Source organism: Rhincodon typus, chromosome 26 (assembly GCF_021869965.1).
Source record: "Rhincodon typus isolate 14 chromosome 26, sRhiTyp1.1, whole genome shotgun sequence".
Taxonomy (NCBI): Eukaryota; Metazoa; Chordata; class Chondrichthyes; order Orectolobiformes; family Rhincodontidae; genus Rhincodon; species Rhincodon typus.
In genome coordinates this window covers 7541198-7569180 of record NC_063357.1, presented here as the reverse complement: position 1 = coordinate 7569180, position 27983 = coordinate 7541198, and the positions used below count along the sequence as shown (strand labels likewise).

General features: G+C 39.2%; 1 protein-coding gene across 7 annotated transcripts in view; it reads right to left on the bottom strand.

The window, feature by feature from the left end:
* Positions 1-27983, bottom strand: part of ulk2 (unc-51 like autophagy activating kinase 2) — a 114775-nt gene that overhangs the window by 19940 nt on the left and 66852 nt on the right. For 6 of the 7 annotated variants that reach the window (XR_007264824.1, XR_007264823.1, XR_007264825.1 and 3 more), the window contains 8 exons: positions 26713-26763; positions 24545-24633; positions 21276-21447; positions 20231-20291; positions 18681-18773; positions 7315-7452; positions 2728-2873; positions 1072-1152 (listed from right to left, as the gene is read on the bottom strand). Coding sequence is in view for 4 of the 7 variants with exons in the window: in XM_048612493.1 (XP_048468450.1) it covers positions 1072-1152; positions 2728-2873; positions 7315-7452; positions 18681-18773; positions 20231-20291; positions 21276-21447; positions 24545-24633; positions 26713-26763 (831 nt within the window). In the remaining 3 variants the exon portion in view is untranslated. The remainder of the gene's footprint in view (positions 1-1071; positions 1153-2727; positions 2874-7314; positions 7453-18680; positions 18774-20230; positions 20292-21275; positions 21448-24544; positions 24634-26712; positions 26764-27983) is intronic. The other variant, XM_048612494.1, reaches the window with a different exon arrangement.

Genomic DNA, 27983 nt, shown 5'->3' with positions numbered 1-27983 from the left:
TGATGAAGGGTCTAGGCCTGAAACGTCAGCCTTTCTGCTCCTATGATACTGCTTGGCCTGCTGTGTTCATCCAGCTCTGCACCTTGTTGTCTTGCATATACTGGGTTTGTTTTCACCGGAACACAGGAGGATGAGGGGCAACCTGATGGAAGTTTATAAGATTGTGAATGGCATAGATAGAGAGGAATATAGGAGGCTTTTTCCCAGTGTGGAGGGGTCAATTACAAGGGGACACAGGTTCAAGCTGCAAGGGGGCAAGTTTATAGGAGATGAGAGAGGCAGGTTTTTCAAACAAAGGATGGAGAGTGCATTGCCAGAGGTGGTGGTAGTGGAAGCAGACACAATAGCAGCATTCAAGAAGCACCTGGATGAATCCATGAATAGGAAGGGAATACGGGGATACGGATCCTAGTATGGAAGGGCAAAATGTGTCGGCGCAGGCTTGGAGAGACAAAGGGCCTGTTCCGGTGTTGTACTGTTCTCTTTGTTCTAAAGAATTTATACTGTACAACAACTAAAAGATCCCAAAGAGCTCCACAGTTGTATGACAAAGTTTTACATTGAGATAGCATATCAATATGAATAAGGAGATATTAGGAGAACAGGTAGATATTAGGAAGTTGTCTAGGAGGAGGAGAGATCAATAGAGAAGTGAAGTAGCTGAAGGGTGTCCAGATTGCTGGGCCTCAACAGCAGAAAGCATAAATGTGTAACAGTAGCACATCCTTCTGTGTCTTAAAGCTTTTTAAAAAAATACCAACAGACATTACATCATCTGCCTTTAGACAAGCATATTTATTACACTTCTGTCATGCTTATGATAAGTTACACCTAGATAAGCTTGTCTTGCCCCACTGTAGCATTCAGGGATTTGTATTCCGTCTGTAAACACCCAACTCAAGCCTAATAAAATTCAAAATTTCCCATTTTCACCTTTCTTCACCTTCTGCCTAGTTTGAATATCATTCCTAGATCCATATAATTGAAAACAAGTAGCCAGCAAATAAGAGAATGGTAACTCACTGCAATATCCAATGTGAGACTTTGAGCCCTACTTCCTATAACACTCACCTGATGGTGTCCTGGATCTTGACTCGTGTCCCTGAGGCAAACCACAACAGCAATGGCTAAGCTGTTCAGGGATAGTTCCAACTGCCGAAACACACAACAAATAGCAATTTGTATCCAGATTCATTTGGCATTACTGCAGTTCCATCAACACAAATTTAGTTGCAAAAACTTAGCAAAATAGAGCTCTTATGGCATATTCAGAGAATGGAGAATGTGTATCTGTTACAGGCTTGCTTGGGTGACTCTCAAAAGATAATAAAAAGTGATGGACCCTTTAAATTAACACGACCAATTTTCACAGTGAAGGAAACAGCAAAATATCAACAGTGAAAGGAATTTGTAAAAAAGTGGAAGAATGAAACTGAATGGATTTACTTTAAATGGTAATGGAGAAACTAACGGAATTCCTCAATACCAGCCAGTTTCTATCTTAAGATACTGGAAGAAATGTAATAAGAATCATGTCAATTTAACACGTGTAGGGAAGTTACTTGAATCAATCACTGATTACTTGATCAGATATTAATTGATCAAAGAGAAACAGCACAGCCTTGTGAACGATAGATCAGCACAGTGGCTCAGTGGTTAGCACTGCTGCCTCACAATGCCAGGGACCTGGGTTCGATACCAGCCTCGGGCGACTGTCTGTGTGGAGTTTGCACATTCTCCCATGTCTGCGCGGGTTTCCTCTGGGTGCTCCAGTTTCCTCCCACAGTCCAAAGATGTGCAGGTTAGGTGGATTGGCCATGCTAAATTGCCCATAGTGTTCAGGGATGTGTAGATTATGTGGGTTATAGGGGGAATGGGACTGGGTGGGATGCTCCAAGGGTTGATGTGGACTTGTTGGGCCGAAAAGCCTGTTTCCGCATGGTAGGGATTCTATGATGATCAAGAAATTGAGGGTAGAACTTCTTCACACAACAATTAGTGCAAATCGGAAATTTGCCACCACAAAAGGCTGTTAAAACTGGGTCAATTGAATTTGGATTTTCAGGACTAAATTCAACAGATTAGTGTGTGAGGCAACTTGAGTAAAGTTATAGATCATGGTATAAAAGGGACAGCTGCTAGGTGGTCACAAAACTGGCTGAGTGATAGGAAAGAGTAATGGCCAATGGATATTTTTCAGGCTGGAGGAAGGTTTGTATTGGAGTTGTCCAGGAACCAGTTTGGGGCCCTTGCTTTTCCTGATATATACTAATGATCCGGATCTTGGAATATAGGGGACAATTTCAAAGTTTGCATTTGACATAAAACTTGGAAGCATTATAAACTAAGTGGAGGAAAGTGTGGATCTCCACAAGGACATTGCACTTTGGTTGGAAGAGCATTGAAAGACAACATAAAATAGGGGGTACAATTCCAAAAGGGTTGGCAGAAGTAGAGGGACATGGGTGCATATGTGCACAGATCATTGAAGGCAGCAGGATAGCTGGAAACAGCAGCTGGTAAACCATACAGTGCTCTTGGCTTTATTAATAGAGGCAGAATATTATGTACAGTCATGGGAGTCGCATTATAGGAAAGATGTACATCAATGTTAGGTATATTAGGTGTGATATTACTAGAGGGCAAAAGCTGTCTCATGTGGTTTATGCTGAAATTATACAAACAACTGCAAAAATTAACAGAATCCTGAAGTCACCATTTACACACCGAGAGGTGAAGGTGAGTAAGGCCTAGAGGATCCAGTGGAGAGTCTGCGGCCTGGATTTTGGGGTGCATCTGCAGCAGCTGGTGACCCAGATGTTGGTTTCACAAAACCTACTGGGCTTGTGTTTGATCTCTTCACCATTCCAGATCTGAAAGTTGATAACAGAAACCATGAACACAGAAAAACTTGTATTTATATAGTACTCGTCATCAAACGTAAGGGACTTCAGAGGAGTGTTATAAAACAAAATTAAACACTGTTTAAATACTTGTTCATGGGTGATGGGCATCCCTGGCAAGGCCAGTATTTATTGCCCATCTCTAGTTGTTTTCAGGACAGTTAAGAGTCAACCACGTTGCAGAGAGTTTGGAGTTACATATGGGCCAGACCAGGTAAGGATGGCAGATTTCCTTCCCTAAAAGGACATTGGTGAGTCAGATGTGTCTTTAAACAATTGACAGTTGTTATGAGGTCACTGTTAGACTTGCTTTTTTTAAACTCCATTTTTTAAAAATTGAGTTCAAATTTCGCTATCTACCAGGAGGGACGCAATCCCATGTCATCAGTCTGTGTCCTGCATTACTTGTCTACTACACCACTACCACTCATCAAAATCTTGGCTAGAAATAATCTTTAAGTAGGAAAGAGAAGCAGAAAAGTTTAGGAAAAGCTTAGGCCCGAGCCAGCTGTAAATCAAGTCTGCATGAGAGGTTAGAATTGGAGAAAGCAAAGAGGTATCAAAGGGTTGGAGAATGTTAGAGAGATATAAATGGCAAGACTATGCAGGGATTTGATAATAGATGAGAATTTTAAAGTTAGCGTGTGACTACATGGAATATCATGTCCGTCAGAAAGTACAGGAAGGATTGGTAACGGGACCTAATACAAGCTGGGATACAGTGACAGAGCTTCGATGAGCTCATAACTCATGCCCAACTTGTTTGAAGCTGGAAACTATTCAGAGGGCAGTATTTCACATGTTTGAAGCCCTCAAGATGTCTAATTCAGGTGGGTGCTTTTCATAAGAAGAGCTCAGAAAATGCATGTCAGCATCACAGTTCAGCCTCATCTAATCCTTTCTTCCTTGTTTATAGAATCACAGTTTGCAGCAACTCACTAGAGAGAAAGAGATGAAGCGAGTCCAGGTTTTATTGTGGCATCATAGCATCTGCAGCATTGAACTCTGCTGCAGTTACACATAGGTGCAATAACTTAGTAAAACTGACAGCACAAGATTATGTAACCACCTGTTCAAGTTTTCCTTTAGGGTTCCTAATTACTGAATCCTATTTGTTGAGAACCTGTCCAATTCCTTTTCAATACCAAATAAAAGTTTTCAGTTCACTATCGCTTCTAGTTTTTAAAACAATCTTTCCTGCATTCACCTTCTCAGAATATTACCAGCTAACATTATTTATTTGTTCTCACTGCATTACACTTTGCAGTGGTTTGGTAACAAATTTTTAGCATGGATTTTGGAAAGAAACTTTCACCTTTGAATCTATCCTTCAGGTGGCACAGTCTACAAGTTGCTCTGTTGAGGCTGTTTCTAATCTCTACGATGTACAGCTGCCAGGTGCAAGAGATTTTTCCACACAATGGCAACTTACTGATACAATGCCTCCCACTCAATGTGAAAATTTAGAACTATTAATTTGCCTTCATATATTAAAATTGCATTTTTTTTGCCTTTTCTCTCGGCCTTCCTGGGACAGGACCCAATTTGTCTCTTACACGGTGAATAGCCAGTCATATATTTCCAATTCCTCTTTACTGTACTCAAGGATAAGCCATTTGTTGTGTTCACTTCTTACTGAGACTTGGAATTCAACAAATCATAAAATGAAACGAAACCAATTCACCTCTCTGAACGTTAGTGTTTGATTTTGACAAACTGTAAATAAAGATACAATTAATCACTACTAAGGTCACTTTTTCGTTGTTTGAACTACTGCAAAACTAAAGATAATGAAGTATACGAAAGCCAGCAAAAAGTGTTTCACTTTTGCCGTACAGAGTACATATCCAAGGTTGCAGCAACACAAGGGGAACATGGAGGGCCTTTAGTCACTCCATCCAATGCTACGCAACACAAAATCCCCTGGAATATTCATTTTCAATACTTCAACTATGATTCTTAGGCACTTCATGAAACCTTGATGGTGCACAAACATGTTCTAAGCAGCAGGAAGTGCAGATACTTCCATAAGACAGCGTGACCCATTACAAATCTCAAAGAGGTTCAAACATTGCTTCTGGAGAACCACATTGCAACTGAAGGCAGCACTGAATAGAGCAGTCACAGCTCAGTCACACCACAGGAAATGCAACATTGTTGAACTTAAAATTAAAGAGCATGACTGCACTATTCTTCTTTTACGTCTGTAAGAATGTACATTTGCCATGACTCGCAGAATGCCTCCATTGCTAATCCCAGTCTACCTGGGCTGACCAAGGGGAGGCGACAACCTAGTGGTATTATCGATGGACCGTTAATCGAGAAACCCAGGAAATGCTCTGGGGACAAAAACAAAGTTGCTGGAAAAGCTCAGCAGGTCTGGCAGCATCCGTGGAGGAGAAAACAGAGTTAACATTGCAGATCCGGTGACCCTTCCTCTGGGGACACAGGTTTAAATCCGGCCATGGCAGATAGTGGAATCTAAATTCAATAAATATCAGAATTCATTAAAATAAATCATCACATGATTATCAGGAAAAACCCATCTGATTCATTAAAATCCTTTAGGGAAGGAAACTGCCATCCTAACCTGGTCTAGACTACATGGATCAACAGCAATATGGTTGACTCTTAACTGCCCACCAGGATGGGCAGTAAATGCTGGCCTGGACAGTGATGTCCTCATCCTATAAATGAATAAAAAATAACTATGCAGTACTGATCACATGGTCAGATTGCAAAATCTTAGGCAGAAGACAGTCAGAACATCCTCATCATCCAATTTCCCTCTCAACTGATGTCACCATTAGAAAAACAGGTCCCTTTAAAGGTCAATCAGAACAGCTCCATAGTGACTGAGAGCAAGTGATGTGCTTTGGATTTCATTTCAGAGCTTGAAGGAAAATTGTTGTCAATTATTCCTTTAAGTGAAGAAGTGGGTGATCTGGCGGTTTTTATTAACGATAAGATTGGTGCCAGAGTGTCCTTGTAAGGGCGCACGTGGTGTCTACCAACACCCATGAAGCCTTCAGAGACAGGTGAGCACCATGGGGTTGCAGAGCATTATTTCCCACTCTGTCTCCGTTTTAATTTAATTTCCTCCATCTTTTTGCTATTGTCACACTGTCCCTTGTTTTTCATTAATTTAATTAGGGATACAGGCGATTTGGTGGCAGTTTAATTAAAAATGAGCCGGGGATTGTTGTTACTTGTTCTTCTAATTGGAGAAACAGGCAATTTTGTGGCAGTTTTACAAAAAAAATAGACCTGGATATTGGTGCCTGGATGATTTCAGAAAGGGAGCATGCACTCCAAGCCTTGAGAGAGAGAGAGGTGGGCACCAACCAGGCTGGAGGGCATTATTCCTCCCTCCAAATCCATTTTAGTTTAATCTCATCACTCTCTTCCTACTCTTCCCTATTTTCTTGTTGCTGCACTGCCCCTGGTGGGTTGCACTTGTTAACTTGTATTTTAATTAGTGACACAAATTGCTTGGGTGGAGGTTTAATTAAAAAGAGCTGGGGATTGGCTCTTGTGGTCCAATCGTAGCATCACTGCCTCTGAGTCAGCGAACCTCGGTTCAAGTTCCACCTGCTATAGAAGACTGTGATAACAAGTTGTCTTAACAGGTTAATTAAAAATATCCATACCAGATTGCATAAAATTCAGAATCAGAAATAAGTCAACCAGAATCCTTATGAGTACTTGTTTGTCAAAGGGGAAAAAAAAAAGGTGGGTTCTTCAGCCTGGCACAATAGTAATGTCCCTGCCTCTAGGCAGGAAGATCCCAGTTGAAGACCCACCTGCTTCAGATGTCTCATGTCTGACCAAGTTTGTTTTAAAAAAGAACTGGATTCTTCCCCAGCTTGGAGCTGGCTTCCGGATAGGGAAAGAAGCCAGAAGGGAAAGGTGGAAACTGATATTTGCACCAAAATATTTGCACTAAACTACAGAGTTATAATAACACCTTTATAAATGTCTGAATTTCTTTTGCTGCTTAACTCAACAAACCCAACTGGAATAAAGTCTTAGCATTTTTCAAATCTTACAATTACATCTCTTCTTGAAACTGGGAAACTACTGGACAGCCTTCCCTATCTGACTTGTATTATATTACCAGAAAAGAGTTTAAAGTTGTTTAGGTTGGAACTGATTAAGTATAAATATATTGAGTTATTCAGCCGTAGAACTACACACATCATTGTAGACTATGATGCTGAGAATAATACATGTAAGCATTGTAATTTGGAATTAGGTTAGATGACAACCAAGAAATGTAAAACTATTATGACAAAGAAATTTGGAAAGAAAGACACAACATATTGCAAAAACATGCTTTAAACAGTTAAAATTTTTTTATGCATGTCAGTAGTACATACTGAAATGCAGAGAATGCAAATAAGTAACATACCTGGGTGATCCATACGGATTGGTGTTATGGCTGGAAGTTACATGCAGGTTCTGCTCAATCCGCTGGTAGTTTCGAATCTGAGTAGGGACTGGAATCGGAGCTGACTCAGTGCGAGGCGACACTGGAGGTGGGCACTGCCTGGAGTTAAAACACACGACAGCTGGCCATGAGGCAGGAGTTACAGCTCCTTGATGTATCTGCACCATTATCTGACTATTAAAATGAGGTATTTAAAATATTTTGAGCAGCTGTTATGCAACATAAACCTAATCAGCATGAATGAGCAAAAGCCTTGATTCTGTTATAAACAATGCTCTACTTGAAACACAACTAGCGATTTCACATGAAAACCTGCATGAACTTCCTTTCAACTTTGTATGGGTGAAGTAAGTAAGTCAAGACGACTAACTTTAATGAAAGGCAAATATGAGCTAGATAGGAAACTGCTCTAAATTTATAAAAAAACATTCACACAACCTTTCCTTTCTCTTCCTCCACCCAGCTGTATCAGATTACAGAAAATAAATACAGGGAACGTCACTGGGAACGCTCTGTTCCAAGGCCGTACCAAATGGTATCTCGGAATTAAAAGGTGATCAACATCACAACAGAAATAAGTCACAAAAATAAAAATAATTAAAGCAAGTAACACAGTTCAAGGTAAATACAGTTCATAGCAGGGGTACCTTTGAAAGGCAGTAGCTTATGTTGACAAACATGTCTCAGACTGACTGCTGACGTTTAGCACCTCATATTCAGTTTATCTTAATGACGCCTGCAACCTCTCCCACCCCCTCACCACGCAACAAGTCCTATTTGCCTGTGTCTTGTCATGAAGAGATCCTCCTCATTTGCCTTTTCAAGGACTTTAGAAAAGCATTAGCTCCAGCCAAAAGAACAGTGGAAAAAAATAGTTGCATAAGTTAACTCTTTTCAAACCAAACCAAAACATTGGCCAAGTGATTTGCATTTGCAGAGGGAAAATGATTAATGATTACTTCCAATCATCCTGAAGCATCTTTAAACTTACCAATTCTGGATAGCACAACTGTTCACTGAACGTTCTCCCACAATAAATTACAGTCTTAGATTTCTCAAATGATGTTGAAATACTTTGAAGTCCCTTTCTATCTCTCCAGTTCTACTTGTAACATTTGAAGTGTACAGAATGCAGTGAGCATTCCTTACAGAACATCCCGCTTACTAAATAACATCCGCACAGATAGCCAACCTAAAATCTCTTTTTTTTTGGGGGGGGGGAGGAGGGTGGCCGGGGGACGTGGGGTGTTGAAGGATGTCCGATCAATCATTTTGACTTTTCCCCTTTTTGGCACCTGGATGTTGAACAACAGCACAGTAATTCTGCATGTAAATACAGCTACATCCCAGAATTAAAGAAATCAAGAGATTGCGAGCTGCAGAGAACAGAAAAAGACTGAGATGGCCTAATTCTATTCCTATATCTCATGGTCTTGTGGACTCTATCATCAGCATCTATGTGGTATTTCACAGATACCATAATGAAGAACAAATTCATTTATAGAAAGAACACCACAGCACAGAAACAGGCCCTTTGGTCCACCAAGCCTATGCTGACACATGAAACCTTCTTAAACTAAAAACCTTTTATCCTTATGGGGCCCATGTTCCTCTATTTCCTGCCTATTCATGTACCTGTCAAGATGCCTCTTAAACATTGCTCTTGTATCTGCTTCTACCAACTCCTCTGGCAGCACATTCCAGGCATTTACCACCCTTCTCATAAAACAAAATTTGCCTCTCACATTTCCTTTAAACTTTCCCCATTTTACCTTAAATCTATGTCCTCTAGTAATTGACTTTTTTACCCTGGGAAAAGGACTCCAACCATCCACACCTCTCATAATTTTGTAAACTTCTATCAGGTCACTCCTCCGCCTCCAATGTTTGATTTGATTTATTGCAGTCATGTGTACCTAAATATAGTGAAAAGCCTTGTCCTGCAAGCAGTACAGGCAGATAATAGAGTGCTTAGACAGAGCGAGGCATACAGGTAACACTGCACATGTACACAAAGCAAGATCAACACTATTTGAAGATAGAGAATCCATTCATCAGTCTAATAGGTGCAGGGAAGAAGCTGTTCCCTGTCGGTGCGTGTTCAAGCTTCCGTATCTTCTGCCTGATGGAAGAGGGAAAACAAACCATATTTGTCCAATCTCTCCTCATAGCTAATACCTCCAAACTAGGCAACATCCTGGTAAACCTTTCCTGTACTCTCTCCAAAGCCTCACACAATCTTCCAAATGTGGCCTAAATAAAGTTCTGTACACCTGTAATATGAATTGCCAATTTTTATACTCTATAAGTTGAAGGCAAAGATGCCATATGCCTTCTGACCACATAGTCCACTTGTGTTGCCACTTTCAGAGAACTGTGGACTTGTAGGCCTGGATCCCTCTGTATATTAATGCTTTTAAGGATTCTGCCATTTACTGTATACTTCCCTCCTGTATTAGACCTTCCAAAATGCATCACTTCACATTTGTCCTAATTAAATTCATGTCATTTCTCCACCCAAGTCTCCAGCTTATCTATATCCTGTCGTATCTTCTGACAATCCTCCTCATTACCCACGGCTCCCCCAATCTTTGTGTCATCTGCAAACTTACTAATCTGGCCACCTAACATTCTCCTCCAATATTGCAAACAACACAGGCCCAGCACAGACCCCTGCACAACACCACTGGTTACAGATCTCCAGTCAGAAAAACACCCTTCCACCGCTACTCTTCCCGTTCTGTATCCCTCTTACCTGCTCAACGCAGATCCCCTGAGAGTTCATCTTTTGTATCAGCCTGCCATGACGGACCTTGTACAGGCCTTGCTAAAGTCCGTGTAGACAGCATCCACTGCCCAGTCCTCAATCATCTTTGTCACTTCCTCAAAAAACTCAATCAATTTTGGAGATATGACTGTCCCCACACAAAGTCATGCTGCCTATTGCTAACGCATCCATATTTTTCCCAATGTGAATAAATCCTGCCCCTCAGAATTTGCTGCAATTTCTTTGCCACTGACTTAAAGCTCGCCAGCCCGTATTTTCCTGGATTATCCCTATTGCCCTTCTTAAACAAAAAGAACAACGCTGCTATTGTCCAGTCCTCTGGGACCTCTCCTGTGACTGAAGAGGATATAAAGATTTTATAAAAAGCCCCAGCAATTTCCTCCCTTTCCTCCCTCACTATTTTGGGATAGATCCCAGGTCCTATGGATTTGTCTACCTAATGCTTTTCAAAACACCCACCTCATTTTTTATGTTGCCATACCCTAAAATATCAACATACCCCTCTCTAGACTCACCATCCACCCTGTTCTTCTCCTTTGTGAATTCCTAACATAATTCATGAATAATTGAACCTAATAACAAGCATGAGAGTAAAAGGAAGATATTTTGGTATTGTATTAATATCAAAGTAGTAGGCAAAGTATATCCATGCAGTTTTTCTTTTCAACAAATCTGCCAGCGATCACTTGCTACTTCTTGCCTGAGAAGAGCAATCTTTGTCCAGACTTCTGCCAAGCATAATCCTCAAGAGAATACAGAAGTGATGCAGAAATGCACATGCCCGGTCTAGTGCATCAGCATCATTCCATTGGAGAATAAGCAATTAATTGCAGTAGAACAAGGGCCATGTTCTAGTATCTTACTGCAGCTTCCACCCAGCTTCAAGACCCATCAATTGCTACTGAAAAACTAAAACTAAAAATCCTGGTTCTGTGGGACCTTGCCCCTCTCATTCAGGCTGCTTCTATTATTCCAACTTTAAAAAAAACTGAGGCCTCACAAGCTGCTTACTTTATGGGCTCTCCATACACAGCTCGATACTTCTGTCTTAAAACCTCTCCTAAAAAGAGGACAAAAAACACCTGTTAAAGCCATAGTATTGTCACAAAACCTATTTAAATATGACCAAAAAGGATATTATTTCATCTTCAGTTTATATCCACATACAGGAACGAGACTTGCTATCCTATTTTCCTCAAACTGCAACAATGTGAAGGCTTTTCTAACATTTGTTGAGAGCTGGGTTGATTCTCTGCCCCAAAGGATTATGGATGTTGTGGTCAACTGAAACTTGAGACTGGAATCAAAGAATTTTTTTTATTCAGAGTGTTAAGGGATGTATTACACGGCAATTGAAAGGAAGTGGCGATTCAGGTCAGACGTGACTTGATCGAGTCATACAGCCGTACAACATGGAAACAGACCCTTCGTTCCAAATGGTCTATGCCGACCAGATATCCGAAATTAATTTGTCCCATTTGCCAGCATTTACCCCATATCCCTCTAAACCCTTCATATTCATATACTCATCCAGATGCCTTTTAAATGCTGTAATTGTACTAGTCTCTTCCACTTCCTCTGGCAACTCATTCCATACACACACCACCCTCTGCATGAAAACGTTGCCCTTTACGTCCCTTTTAAATCTTTCCCCTCTCACTTTAAACCTATGCCCTCTAGTTTTGGACTCCACTACGCTAAAGAAAAGACTTTGGCGACACACCCTTCCCATGGTCCTCATGATTTTACAAATTTCTGTTAAGGTCACCTTGCAGCCTCCAACATGCCAATGAAAATAGCCCTTGTTCTACTGCAATTAATTGCTTATTCTCTGATGGAATGATGCTGATGCACTAGACCGGGCATGTGCAGTTCTGCATCACTTCTGTATTCTCTTGAGGATTATGCTTGGCAGAAGTCTGGACAAAGATTGCTCTTCTCAGGCAAGAAGTAGCAAGTGATCGCTGCAGATTTGTTGAAAAGAAAAACTGCATGGATATACTTTGCCTACTACTTTGATATTAATACAATACCAAAATATCTTCCTTTTACTCTCATGCTTGTTAGTAGGTTCAATTATTTTCCAGTCCATTCAGCCTCTCCCTATAGCTCAAACCCGTCAACATTCTTGTAAGTCTTTTCAGAACCTGTTCACGTTTCATAACATCCTTCCTAGCGCAGGGAGACCAGAATCAACCGCAGTATTCCAAAAGTGGCCTAACCAATGTCTTGTAGAGCTGCAACATGACCTCCCAACTTCTATACTCAATGCACTGACCAATAAAGGCATGCATACCAAAATGTCCTCTTCACTATCCTATCTACCTGTGACTCTACTTTCAAGGAACTATGAACCTGCACTCCAAGGTCACTTCGTTCAGCAACACTCTCCAGGACCTTGTCATTAAGTGTATAAGTGCTACCCTGATTTGCCTTTCCAACATGCAGCACCTCACATTTATCACAAAGAGGCTCTGAAGGGATCTTGCAGATTGTCTCATTCCTTGAACAGTTAGAAAGCAGAGACACACAGGCCAGTTAGCCTAAATTCTTACTTCACTTCTGCTTTCACAAAGGAGGACACACATAATGTACCAGAAATGATAGGGACACAGGATTTACTAATTGGGAGGAACTAAAGCAAATCTTTATTAGTAGAGAAATGGTTGGGGAAACTGATTTGATTGAAAGCTGAGAAACCCACAGTGCCTGATGATCTACATCCCAGAGTACTTAAGGAAGTGGCCCGAGAAATAGTGGATACATTGCTGGTCATCTTCCAAGATTCTTTAGACTCTGGAACAGTTCCTACACATTGGAATGTAGCTAATCTAACTCCGCTATTTAAAAAGGAAGGTACAGAGAAAACGGGGCTATAGACTACTGAATCTGACATTGGTAGTAGGGAATATGCTAAGTCCATTCTCAAGGATTTTATAGCAGAGCACTTAGAAAACAGTGGTAGAATGAGACACAGATGGATTTACAAAAGGAAAATCGTGCTTGATAAATCTATTGGAATTCTTTAAGGATGCAAGTAGTAGAGATGATGGGGAGGTGTGGCAATGGCTATAGTTTATAGGACTTTCAGAAGGCTTTCAGCAAAGTTCAATGTAAGAGATTAATGTGTAAAATTAAAGTGCATGGGATTAGGGCTAATGTATAGAGATGGACAGAGAGTTGGTTAACAGACAGGAAACAAGGAGTACGAATAAATGGGATAACAAGGTGTACAGCTGGATGAACACAGCAGGCCAAGCAGCTTCTGAATGGCAGGCAGCAACTAGTGGGGTACTGCAGGGGTCAGTACTACGACCCTAGTTATTCACAATATATGTTAATAATTTAGATGAGGGAACCAAATGTAACGTTGCAAAATTTGCAGATGACAGGCACAAGGCTGAGTGGAATGGTGAACTAAGAGAATGTACTGATATTGCACTGTGATTTGAACAGGCTGAATGAGTGGTCAAATGCATGGCAGATGCAGTATACACTTATCCACTTGGGCAGCAACAGCTGGAAGGAAGATTATTATTTAAATGGCTATAAATTGAGACAGGCGAATATTCCAACAAAACCTGGGTGCCCTCATGCACCAGTCATTGAAAGTAAATGTGCAGGTGCAGCAGGAAGTAAGAATGGCAAACTGTATGCTGACTTTCATAGGGACAGGATAAGTACAGGAGCAAGGATGTCACGCTGCAATTATACAGGGCATTGGTGAGGCCACACCTGGAATACTGTGTGCAGTTTTGGTCTCACTATCCGAGGAAGGATGTTCTTGCTATAGAGGGAGTGCAGCAAAGGTTTACCAAGTTTGATTCCTGGGAAGGCAGGACTGATGAGGATTTGAGTTGGTAGGGATCGTATTCACGGGGCTTTAGAAGAATGAGGGGGCTCTCATAGAAACCCATAAAATTCTAACAGGACTAGACATGTTAGATGCAGGAAGGATATTTCCAATGGTTGTGAAATCAAGAATCAGGGTCATAGTTTGAGGATTACGGGTAAACCTTTTAGGACTGAGATGAGGTAGATGTTGAGAAAATGTTTCCACTAGTAGGTGAATCGTGGACCAGGAGGCAGAATTATAGACTAAGGTGACACTAATTTAAAACTGGGAAATGTCATCTTCCAGAGATTAGTAAATGTCTGGATTTCTCAATCCCAGAGAAGTGTGGAGGCTAGATCACTGAAAGTTTTTAAAGAAGAGGTAGACACATTTTTGAAATATCAGTGAGTTGACGGTTCTGCTTGAACTTGCACGAAACGGGAGTTGAGGCCTGGGACAGATCAGCCATGATCTTGATGAATGGTGGAGCAGGTTTGAAAGACCAAATTTTCTACTCCTGCTCCTATTTCAATGGGTTCCATTCCATTGAGATCTCTGTGGATTTTTTAAAAAAGCAATGTTAAAGAATGATGATTACATAACTACAATGATATAAATTCATTTGTGTTGGTCTGTCCAAAAAAAAATTAAAATCTAAAACTCTTCTTTATAAGAAACATGATTCACAAACAGAAAATACACATGGTAGTTTATTCAAACCAAATTATGTATATCACAATTACAGTAAATTAGTTTTCCAGCTCATGCGTAAGAATTAGAAGGTCAGCAAGAAGGGTTTATTTTATAGAAACCACTGACCACTCCCTAAGCAGCAGAAAGTTCGATAAAAATTTAGAACAGAATATTCAGTCAGCTGGGTGCACACATACACATTCCTCATAATAGACGTTGTAATAAACAGATGCTCAGTGATCCAGTTAAAAATAAAATCAGTTTGTAATCTACAATGGTTAGCACAGTTTCAGAAGTCTTTGATGAGGCTCAAAAATATCAAAATTTGATTTGATGGGTTGGAATGCAAACTTTTTTTGTATTTTTACCTGCTTACTTGACACACCCTCTTTTTTTTGTCATTCTCTTGCCAAAAGGATGAGTAGACAGAATTCTCCCAGATCTCCATGCTGCTCTTAAGCAGCTGTTTGGAGAGATACAGGCACAGTGCAGATCACTCACTGATTTTCCCTCTCTCTTTTAGAGGGGGCAGTGCCTTTTGTCTGGCACTTTCCCAACAACTTGGCCATTAACCGCGAACTCACCAGTATAAACATGTATCCCATTACTCAGTGGTGTACTGCATTGACACACCATTTTGCCACAGGGTACAGTCCCAGGAGATTCTTAAAGAAAACAACTGTATTATCTGTATTGCAAATAAAGGTGCCAATGCAGGGGAATGGAGTAATTAGAAATTTTGTGTTTTGTTGCCTTTAAATTACTGCTTATCTTGTAAATGAATGTTTAGCTGTATGCACTACTCAAATTCACCTATAAAACAGCAACACTAATTTAAAAAAAAAATCATTTGACCCCAACCCCCTCTGCAGCAAATATCTGCGCACATTGGTTGAATCCCAGTACCTCTATTCAACGCCTATTGAAGTGAGTATGGTTATCAAGCATATGCAGATTACTGATTGTGGGAAGCATAATGAATCACAGCAATATCCACACAGACACATATATGCACCTTCCTTTTAAGAACATTGGTAGTGGCAACACTTGTTGAATTATTATGCCCTAGATATCAGCCAAGCACAGATTAAGGATTAAAACTGGATATTTCTGATCTGTACAATCCACTGTCACACCAGCTGGAGCATTTAGCCCACTGAGCCATCAAGCCAGTTAAAGCACAAATTACTTGCATTAAATTATTAGAAGTAAATCTTTATAAGTAAAAACTGAACCCAAGCACATTTGTTGACCTCTCCAGGAAATTTACTGCACTTCAGATATTTGGTGAAGAGCCAGTTACTCTACAAGGTGAAGCTAATATGTTTGACACAATCACAGGACACCAATCCACATATATCCAAGTGTGGAATTTAGTTCCTACTCAATATTAATGCCAAGTTCATCCAGAAAGCAAATGGCAATCTTGACTTCTTCAAGGACAAAGAAAACCTACCTTAGTTGAACTGCAAAGCATTTCCCATACAACTCAAATGTAATTAACAGGCCAAACCAAGAATGTTCCTGTGTTTTAGGATACTTCTGCCAAAGAACTGTCAATGCCTCACTTCTTAAAAAAAAACTTGTGCCATTCAGGTGTGGGAGAAATTGAAGAGTTGAAGTAAATAATCATTTACCTTTAGGTGCAGGGAGGAGATTTGGAACACATATACATTGTTAGGTTTTTTTTAGAAACAGAGTCAATATTAAAAAGGAAAAACACATGTCAGCAGACTTGGATGTCCTCCACAGCATGGAAATAATTCATACAATGACTCATATATGGCATGATCATTGCATTATATGGCACTAACGCATCTTTAATTCATTAATTCTCATGTACCAAATGGTATTTAGCAAATCTAATAAAAATGATTTCAACAGGAATGCTGATTTAGTGACTTCGCATGATGAATACTTTTAAAAATATCTTGTGGCATATGAACATCACTGGGAAAGCAAACATTATTGGCCATCTCTAACTATGCTCTTGTTGAAGATGGTTGTTGGAGTTCAAGGAGGTGTCTCTGCACCATCTAAAGCAGGTAGAACCACAATTTTGATGGGAAGAATGTTCCAGGATTTGGACCTAGTGATAGTGAAGAAAAAGTGATATATTTCCAAATCAGGATAGTGCATGGTTTAGGTGGGAACTTTCAGCTGATGCTGTCATACACCTTCTGCCCTTTTAGGTGGCAGAAGTTACAGGTTTGGAATGTGCTATCAATGGAACCTTGAGTTGCTGCAGTGCACTTTGCATATCATACTCACTGCTGCCATTCTGTGTGCCTGTTCAAGGAATAAGCAGGTAGGAGGAGGTGCTGATCAAGCGTGCTGGATGGTGTTGGGCTTCTGCCGGAAGCCGGCTGCTGCATCTAGGCAAGTGGAAGCTACACTTGCACGTTGTAGATGGCAGATAGGCTTTAGGAAGTCAGGAGGTAAGTTACATGCTTCATAATTCCCAGCCTCTGACATGCTCTTATACTCATAGCAGTTGTATGCTGATCCAGTTCGATTTCTTGTCAACAATAACCTCAATTAATCTTGCTCCATTTGACAGAAATTCAGGGGTTTTACAACTTTCCATGGGATGCTTTAAGTATTTATTCTTCTGCTGGAAGCTTCCCATTCCTTTTTCAAGAAAAAGTTTAACCTCCCCCACAAAAATCGCCAGTCAAAAAGTGTGCTGAACTGAAAAACTAACAGCTTCTGCACAATGTTTTAATTTATAATCACAACTTTCAAATACTACATCCTCTGCATCAAAGGTATTAAAAAATTGCAAATTCAATTTAAATTTTTCCAAGTCTTGTCTCAGTTGACTTCCCGGGGACTAACAGGTAATTAAACATTGGGGCAGGAAACCGATCCACTTCTGCACCCAATTGAACCACCACCAAAGACTAGTAAATTTAAAACATAGGTGAATGATACCCAAAAAGCACTTCAACTCATGTTTTCCATCATCTTTTATACCGGTCCAAGAATCTATTTACTCCAATCAAGTCCCGGTTCCAGACAGTGGCCACACTCGCAGGGTCAAAAAGCTCTTCAAATTGCACGTTATCTTGGGAACAGATTTTGAAAGTTCTTCTATTTTTAATTCTATATTTTTAAGAATAGATTTTCAATAATTTAAAATTGGGTTACCCACAGATGAAGGACTGAGGACCCTTATTTCAATTTTAATTTTGATGATAATACATCACCAGCTATATTAACAATGCTTCAAGTTAACACAATGCAGATTTTTAAAAATGGAAAAAGTAACTATTCAATTACATTGTAGGACGTCACTTCAAGAACATGAACAAGAGTAGGCCACTTGGCCCTTCAAGCCTGTTCCATCAATGAGATCATGGCTGATCTGATTTTTACCTCAACCCTACACTTCTGCATAATCCCGATAATCTTTCATTCACTCAATTATCAAGAATCTATCTGCCTCTACTTTAAATACATTTAAAGATGCTGTATTCACTGTCTTTTGAAGAAGGGAATTCCAAAGACACAGAGCCCTCAGAGACAAAAAGTTTCCTCATTTCTGACTTAAATGGGCGGCCCTTTATTTTTAAATTATGACCCTTAATTCTAGGTTTGGCCATAAGAAGAAACATCCTTTTGACATTCACACGGTCAAGTGTCCTGGGGATCTTATATATTTCAGAGGATACAGGTCTGGCCTGTCTATCGTTTCCTCATTTGGCAATCTGCTCATTCCAGATGTTAGTTCGTAAACCTTCTCTGAATTGCTTCCAATGATGTAACATACTTCCACAGTTACGGTAACCAGTCCTGCACACAGTATTCCAGCTGCACCATCACTAGTTCATAGAAGATTTTACATTCATGATGAGGGAAATTAATTTTACTGGCACGTTGAAGCATAACTTAAACAGCACAATTTCAAGTGTATTTTGGTTTTAACTTCTCAACTGCATCCAAAGCAGAAACTCTCCTGTTAGCCCTCCCAAAGTTCATTCCTTTATAAATTCTACATGAAGGTCCTACCTGTTGGCTGAGCTAGAAGAGCTTGACCTGGATGAGGCTGAGGAAGGTCTCTGCAGAGCAGCTGAGCCACCAGAAGATGTTAAAGGCGACTGCCTGATACAGTTGAGGAGGAAGAAAGTCGAAGATGCTGATTTAATTTTTAATTGCGAATGCAAGACCTGTCCTGTGAACTTGAATATTTCAACCTCAAGACTCATAACTCAACAAAGTCTCCTTCCGACTGGCTAAGATTAAACATCTGCCATGTATTTATTCTCAGAACTTTCTACAGAACAAATGGTTAAAAAAGTCTTGTTTTTTTGCCAGAGTTACACATCCTTCACAGGAGCAAAGTTGACAGAAAATGAAAACCCGAACTTTTGGCGTAGCTAATAGACCTCTACTTTTTCTAATCTCCATACTTAAACTTAAACTGATGCTTTCACCTCAGTTATTATAAAAATTAAAATATAGTCACTAAAAGGTATAATTCAGTAATTGATACCTAAAGTAAAAGACCAGAAAGAATTTTTAAATTGAACATTTATTGTACTGAGATGCAATGCCACATTTTAATTTTCAAAAGTTCAGTATACATTTTTGGACTTTACTCAAGTGAAGAATTTGTTAAAGATATATTCACAGTTTACACATGCAAACATAACAAGGAGCCATGCAAAACATCAGAACTGTTTGTTATAGAGCAACAGACATTAGACTTTCATCTCCTTTCATATCCTGATTAAGAAATGCATTCCACAAAAAGAGAAACAGACTTAATGAAGCCGACAGTTATGTGCATGCCTGACAGCATTTTATCAACTGAATATTTTTTGAATTAATAATACTGCAAACGTTCAATGAATTTCAAGGAGTTTCATACAAGCTTTTATTCAAATATATGACTGTATAATAAAATATACCATGTCTGAAGTGAAGAAAGCCTTTAGCCCAATCCACCCATCCATGTATGGTTTTGAGAACTCAATTCTCCCTACACTACCCAATCACGGTTGATCCTTTGAAAGGAGCACAAAAGCCTCAAAATTACTGCTGGAAATATTAATGAACAAATTCTTTTCTGCATTTTAATGATCTTTATTTAAAAAGATTAAACCATGTTTTGTAAAGAGACTGCCATCTTTGTTAAAACAGCAGAGAAACGTACTAATGAAGTAGTAACATTTCTATGCTCAAGTTTTTTTCCTCCTAATGCCTATTAATCCCCAATCTTTAATAACTTTGATCCAGCTCCTTTTAAAGGGGAGTTCAAGTCAGCAACTTTCTCTGGGAGTTCACATTTCTAATGTCCTGAGGATGGAGAAAGGAAACGAATTCTCGTTTGGAATCTTTCTTAAGTGGTGAATTTTGAATTTGTGCCCCGTCTAATCCTAAATCCATTAAGTAACAAACTTAATCCACTGCAACTGGCCTTACTTGCGGTTTTTTAAAAAAAAGAGCAATATCTCTGTTGAGGTCATATCTCCAACACATGTTGTACAATTTCAAATCATCTCTCCATTGCTATTAAGCAAATACAAATTAAAGAATTTTAGTTGACCAGTACATACCCTCCACACATCAGAAATTCACTGGAAGCTCGTCTGCCAAGTGTCCCCAATGGCATGTCATCTGTGTAAATTTTCACAACAGACTTAGAACCATAAACTTTGTCAGCTACCTTTCCAAGCTGAATACAATGGTTAAAGATAGGCAAGTGTTTACACGCTGATTAAAATCAGTCGATTAAAAGGGGTCAAGCCTTTTTAAAATCTGTGTAATTGTTTAAACAGTACATCAGATAATTTCTGATCATAGACCGATTCTATACCAGCAGGGTTACAACATAGCAAGGTGGTTTGCTGGATTATGCAAATACAATTAAGTCATGACTAAATTAGCTATTTAATTAATAAGTTAAAAACTTCAGTTTCAAACCCAAAGTACAATTATCACATTTCCTGCTTATTCGGAAAGATGTGAATTCAGCCAATTCAGCCCATGTAGTTTCAGCATCATCTGCTCATTTCAATATCAACCTTGGGCTAATTGGCACCTTTGTGCCTCTTTTATATAATTAGCACCTTTGTGCCTCTTTTATATTTTAAAGACTTACTCCAGCAATGCCTGTGTAGCATAATGGAGTGCTGCCCTGCTGGAGGTGCCACTGTTTGAATAAGTCTTGAAAATGATGTATATAAAATTTGGAAGGGAGAAACAAACTACACCAGAAACTAAACAAAAAAGTGATTGCATTGAATTTTTAAATTTTCCATTTTTTGGCAAACATTCTCCTGCGTCACGGAGGCAAAGATTCCATTTTGGTTCAATATTGGGCACCTCAATCACACAAACCTTTACTCTATGCAGCAATGTGCTTTTAGCCCAAACCTGGAAAAGATGCAATGGCTAAAAAAAAAGGTTGCAGAAAGCTGACAATAACCTAACATTTACTAATCAGTTTGAGGACCCAATAGCCTATGTTGCAACAATGGTGTTAAGCTGCTCCCAAAATCCTCAGCTTGTATTAGAGTTTAGATAGCTACAATGACGAAAGTACACATTTGAGATAGACAGAACAAAAAAAATCATCAGAAGCAAAGAGTAGCTGCTTACATGACTGATCTGAGGAGATACTATGCGGAACGAGAACGAAGTCATCTGTGTCACATGAAGAGTTCTTACTGCCACTGCTGGCAGAATCTTTGGAAACCTGCAGATAATTAGGCGGACCCAAAGGAGGAGAAGACAGAGCATCTTCCTGAATGCGTTGCATATCTGGTAACGACTGAAAAATAAAGTTTGTGTTATCGTTACTATATCAGAACACAATATTACATTTTGCCTCTATAATCATGGAACTGTACTCAAAATGACAAATTACAGCTTATTCTGTTATTCTGCCAGATTTCTTCTTGAACACAAAACAGTTTTAGATTTGTTTATGCTTAAAATATTACTCTTTGGGGGATTGTGACAGTGTATGTAGTTCACCACATAAAATACAAGATTAGATTGGTCAATTTTCTCTGCAATTTTTATAAAATTCCTCTACAACTAAAATTTAGGATAATCTCTGGAAAGCAAGGGCTTGTTAAGGCACCAAAATGCATATTCACTAAAGTCTGCCTATTCAGGTTGCTCTTACAGATCCCGTGACACTACTTTGAAGAGACCAGGGGAGTTATCCCCAGTGTCCTAGCCAAATTTATTCTTCCAACATAATCATAATAAAAATAGATTATGTGGTCATCATAACATTGCTGCTTGCTCAAGTTTGCCAAATGCAAATTAGCTGCCCCTATGTCTACATTACAACAGTGGCAACTCTTTATGAAGAATTCTTTATAAAACCTGATGGGCTGTAAAGCACTTTCAGACATCCGGTGTTCACAAAAAGCATTTTATAAATCCAAGTTTTTTTTTGGATTCTTGAAATCCATTTTCGTTACAGAAGTGGAGGAAAAGTCTCCATTGGCAGTTGATTGCCTGATCTGAAGGGTTCGGCCCGATTTAACACGAAAGCCAATACCACTTAGCGTACTAATCTCAGATGGAAGAAGTGACTTTAAACTTTAAACTGGCCACTGAGCCAAAACATCCCATGACAAAAGATGGTATCACATTATTATTTACGGAATACAAGTTCGAGATCCAAAATCAGGCCCTTTCAGGGCAAAGACAATCCCAGATTTCAGACATCCAATCAGTACAGCGAATAAAAATAATAAAGGCCCTGAATATAATAAAAGCATTAAATGAAAACAGATTATATAATTACATACCCTGAGACTAATGCCAGCCCATAAACCTGAACAGACCCTACAGCTGAATCAGCACACTGTTAAAAATGCCCAGCTTACAGATAGCCAGATCATGGACATTGCACTCGTACTCAACAAATCTCTGATTTGGATAGATACCATAAATATATGATTGATCACTTATTACTTTCATGTTATCTAGTCATGGTTGGTAGCTCTAACAAACACTAAATGCTGCATGCTTACAGATAATCCAAAATGCTTGGAGAACTTTGAACCAGAAATTTCAAGTTGGAGTTTGAGAATTACTGCTGTCTGTGAAAAGTATGCACAGAAGCAAAAGAATTCTGTTTTAAGGTTTAAAAGATATTGCTACAAACCATCATGGATATGGCAGCAACATAGTTAATGATTTGAGTCCAATATAGCAGTTTTTTAGAGCCGACGCGTCACATGGGCTTGAAATATTAATTTTGTCTCTCTCTCCACAGATGCTGCCAGACATGCTGGGTTTCTGCAGCACTTTGTTTTCACATCATCATTCCAACTTTGTTCAAAATTCTGCAAACTGTCTGCCAATGAAGACAGGAAAATGGTTCTTCTGATGCACTATATGGTGTGCTTTTGGTAACAATACCAACAAAACAAAGCAGAGACCAGTCTACAGACATAAATGCATAAAAACAAAGTTGTAGTTGCCTATGTGGGCTAAATCTACAGCTAGCTTTGATATAGGGTTGCAAACTTGGCTGGAATACAGATTAAATTGGTGTTAGAGTGAATCAGAATTACGTGTGTTGTCAAAATAGTGTTGAGCTAATTTCTCTATAAATAATAAGATTGCTAAATTGAGCCGGGAAGTTGAAGCTTACACTCAGCAGAATAAGGATGTAAGAGACAGATTTGACTAAAGAGACACCATTTATTCAACACAGAAAGAGTGGCGACTGGCTGGGCCATCATTGCCAAGAAGACTCAGCAACAGTTCACTGTCAATTTTAATTCTCAAATCAGGCAGATGGAGTCTGATTGGTCAGTGCATTGCCATGGGGATGCAGCAAAGTTGGGCTCCACAACAGTTTTTGTTTACAAGTCCAGAGTATTTAACAAAAGATTTCCATAGCAGAATCACACTGAATAGCGGATGTACTTTTTTGAAGCCTGCAAGCATAGGCTGGATGAGCATGAGAAGCATGCTGCTTGTTGCAAATGGTTAATGGGATATGTTGTTTGCTATGATCTGCCAATCTACATGCCCAGCATCACACTGAAACTCAATCTCATATCACATTACTCATTGTGGTAGGCAAAAAACCTCATGGCTTGACAGCACCATCCTGTAAATTGGCTCAAAATTTAAATGACAGGTGAAGCAAGCTTTCTCAAGCTTCTACGATGCAGTAAATGTTAGGAATAAGTACATCCACCATTAGATGTGATTCTACGATTGGAAAACATTTATTAAATAATTTGGAATGGGCTGAGAATTGCACCAGAAACCAATTGCCAGCTGGATACACAATACGATACATATGCAGCAGCTACATATATAAATACACAGGACCCTCACATGAAGGCAAGAAGAATTTGCACACATATTGCACTTATTTCAGAAAGAAAGCAATAACTGTTTCTGCAGAATCTCCACACCAACGACGGCTCAGCCAATTAGCGCATTCTTCTCAAGCTGTATAAAATGTGTATTTTTTTTCCTAAATCTGTTTGTGTTCTAGCTCTGACGAATGCAAGATGAAAGCTTCAACTCTTCGACTCCTTTTAGCAATGTTTAAGTTATGCACGACCAAGTATTTATTTAATAAATTAAGAGCATTAGCAATTCTGCAGCCAGATTTGATTCTTTTTGTGCAAGTCTAGGTTAACAAGTGTTCCTGATTATCTATCTATTAAATGGATATCCTTTGACCTGAAACAAATATGTTTGTTGAATTAAATACAAAATACATGTAAGCAAGAAGTCTTTACAGCAGTTTCAAATTGTCCACTTACCGATGATTATCAATTAATGAAATTACTGAAGGTCAACTTAATTCGTCATTTAATCTCAATGGCACAATTTTAGCCAGTAGAATAAATAATTCATCATTGAAACAGGCTACTCACAGGAGGAGAGGCAAAATGACAAGACGGAGAGCTGCTGCAAGAACTACCAGAAACAGAACCAGGGCACGTGGGTACAGGCACAGGGCATGCTGCAGATAGAAATCATTCCAAATGGTTAGACTTGAGTGCTATATTTCATTAGACATTTTAATGCAAAGCCATAATTTAACTGATCAACTGTATTTCAATCATTCTCCTTATTATTCAACCATGTCTTGATTTAAGCAATTCAAAAAATGGTGGAATAAAAACAGTGCAAGGACAATTTCCGTAACATCGTGCTTTCATTTCCCTTGATGTCATTGTGCAAAATGGTAGAGTAAAGCTTGAATAAAAACTTCCATAGCGAGAAGAAACAATAACAGCAGGCTGTTATTTTATGCCTGCAACAGAAAAATACCATTCAAGTCATGGAAATGATCTATATCAGGAAATGCTGTCATCTACCAGCTTCAACCTCTCCTAATCTAGCAGCATTAATTACTTTTGTTTCATTAGATAGCTAATTTACACTTTATTTTAAATGAAGAATGCAACTTAAAAAGAAGAAACATTAGTAACAGAAGTTAAGTTTGAAAGTGATAACAAAGTGTGGAGCTGGAGGAACACAGCAGGCCAGGCAGCATCAGAGGAACAGGAAAGCTGACATTTCGGATCAGGACCCTACTTCAGAAATTTCTGAAACGTCCGCTTTTCTCTTCCGCTGATGCTGCCTGGCCTGCTGTGTTCCTCCAGCTCCACACTTTGTTACCTCTGACTCCAGCACCTGCAGTTCTTGCTATCTCTATCTAAGTTTGAAAGTGCTGCTTAATTTTCCAATGATATGCAAGAGTTCACTTGTTTAACTGCCTTTAGGCTCTATGAGCCACTTATGAATATGCTTATTTTAGTCACCAATTTGAGCGCAATATGATTTCAGGTGTCAAAATGGCAACGTCAGTACAATGGTTCAAAAGCCACTTGCTTAAGTTGAACTTTAAGCCAGTGAAAGCCTTTCTTTCAAAGAAAATGATTGTTGCCACCAATGGAATGTGCAACAACAGGTAATGGGAAGAGGAAACCAAAAGATAAATCGGCAAAGGTCACAAATAAACTTTAAGATACTCCATCGTACAAAAACTACTTGCAAAACAAATCAGATTTTTATGAGCATTTATGAATTGCATGTACTTTCCTATATTGCCTCTTTCCTCTAAACTACATGACCCCCGCAAAAAACCTCTCACAGAATACCCAGACAGGAACAGGACAAGCTGACTGCCTTCATACAACTGCTATTGGATCCTGATTTGACTGTTATGCAACATAGGAGGTACAAAGGTACAATCAGCGCAATTAGACACAGAAACAGATTAAAGAAATTCTTTAAAGGAAGCAGGGAAGAGGTGTGTCTGGGGCAAATATATTACCATATCCAACAGAATCAGTGACCTGGATTAAATTTAAACTTCCTTTGAGATTAAATGACATTGAATCAATGCATTTTTAATTTCATTAAAAGAGCATCATGTGAACATTACATTCAGCAGCATTGTAATTAGGTGAGAAAGATGGCGGTGCAGTGGTAATTTTACTGAATTTGCAATCCAGAGGACCAAGATAATACTCTGCAGATATGGGTTCAAACCACACCAAAGTAGTCGATGGGTGTAAATTCAACTAATAACAATTAGCCTCAGGTGATTGCGGCATTGAAATGTCACTGATTGCTGTAAAAACCCATCTGGTTCGCTCACGTACTTTAGGGAAAATTGCCGTATCTACTTGGTTTGCATGTGACTCCAGACCTACCTCAATAATGGTTCACTCTTGACTTGTCCTCTGAAGAGCTCTGGTAGTCACTCATTTCAAAAGCAGTGAGAATGGGCAACAAATACTGGCCTTGACAGCAATGCCCACATCCCATGAAAGAATGCAACTAAATTTAAACACTTGTTCTGGTAGACAGTTGTTATCTCAAGGGAGTGAATCAACTAACTGCAGTCAGTTGCTTTGGAAGAGAATCGGTAAACTGGTGGAAGCAGAATTTCTTGCTGCATTTCCAAAGTAGAAATTATCAAGAGAGACATTAAATGTTGGCCTTATAAACCAAAATGAAAAGGTGATTGAAGCAATTTCTCAACAATTTAGCAAAGACCGCTAACAACAAAACAAAACCACAGACTTACATTTTTTGACTGACAATGTTTGATCCATGAAAGGATGGTTAAAGAACGTTTCTGAAAAACAAAAATTCAGCTTATTTTATTCATTGAAACTGCAGATGGTTTAAAGCTGCCTCTGAACATTCTGCACAGATTCCAGAGAACAAATATTACAAGCTACAAAAATATTTGTCGTGTCTCAAAGGTATTATAAACATATTTATTTTCCAACAAAACAATGAATTTTAAACTCCATATTCAATACTTCATTGTACAGAAATGCATAGGCACAGAATGGTTTACAACATAACTGGTGATTGGAGACAAACTAAACAGCCATTTGGGATTAAAACATGTAGTTCAAAGTATATTGTTAATTTCTGCAGCACCAATGTGAACTATAAAATCAGTTGCAATTATGAATTTATGTTTGAGTTCCAGTATTATAGACAATAGCAATCCCCTAAGGGATTACTTTGTCAACCAGAGTCAGTTTCTCATGGAGTGCGATATTATACTTGTGTGGGTGGACTCCTCTGCCTTGCCAAAGTGGATCTGTGAACAGATTGCAGTAAATGCAATTATATCACGGGGAGGCAATGCAAGGAGAGGTGATGGCCTGGTGGTATTATCACTTGACTGTTAATCCAGAGACCCAGATAATGTTCTGGGGACCTGGGTTCAAATCCTGCCACAGTTGATGGTAGAATTTGAATTCAATAAATATCTGGAATTAAGAGTCTGATGATGACCATGAATCCATTGTTGATTGTCGCAAAAACTCAACTGGACTAATGTTCTTTAGGGAAGGAAACTGCCATCCTCACCTGGTCTGGCCTAAGTGATCCCAGACCCACAGCAATATGGCTGACTCTTAGCTGCCCTCTGGGCTTTTGGGAAGGGCCATAAATGCTGCCTAGCCAGCGATGCTCTCATCCCATGCATAAATTTTAAAAAAGCATTCATGGGTGGGTCTCTCCTACCTTCAGGGGTGAAAATAATTCTGGAAGTGGGAAGAAATTCATGGAAGATGAATGTGTATAATACATTAGCACTTGGCAATTTAAATTTTAAAAGTAGAGCGAGACGAGGTGTGATTTCAACTCTACAAATGTAAACTGAATTTTTTTAAGAGGATATCAAGTCATTTGGAACAATGAACTAAAGATAATTTCCAAGAAGACGCGTGACTTAAGTTACGAACCTAGAGGTGCCCCTGTGATGTTAACCAGTCAAGTTATCTACAATGTTGATTCTTACAGCATACGGAAAAAACAGACCAGGACCACTAGATT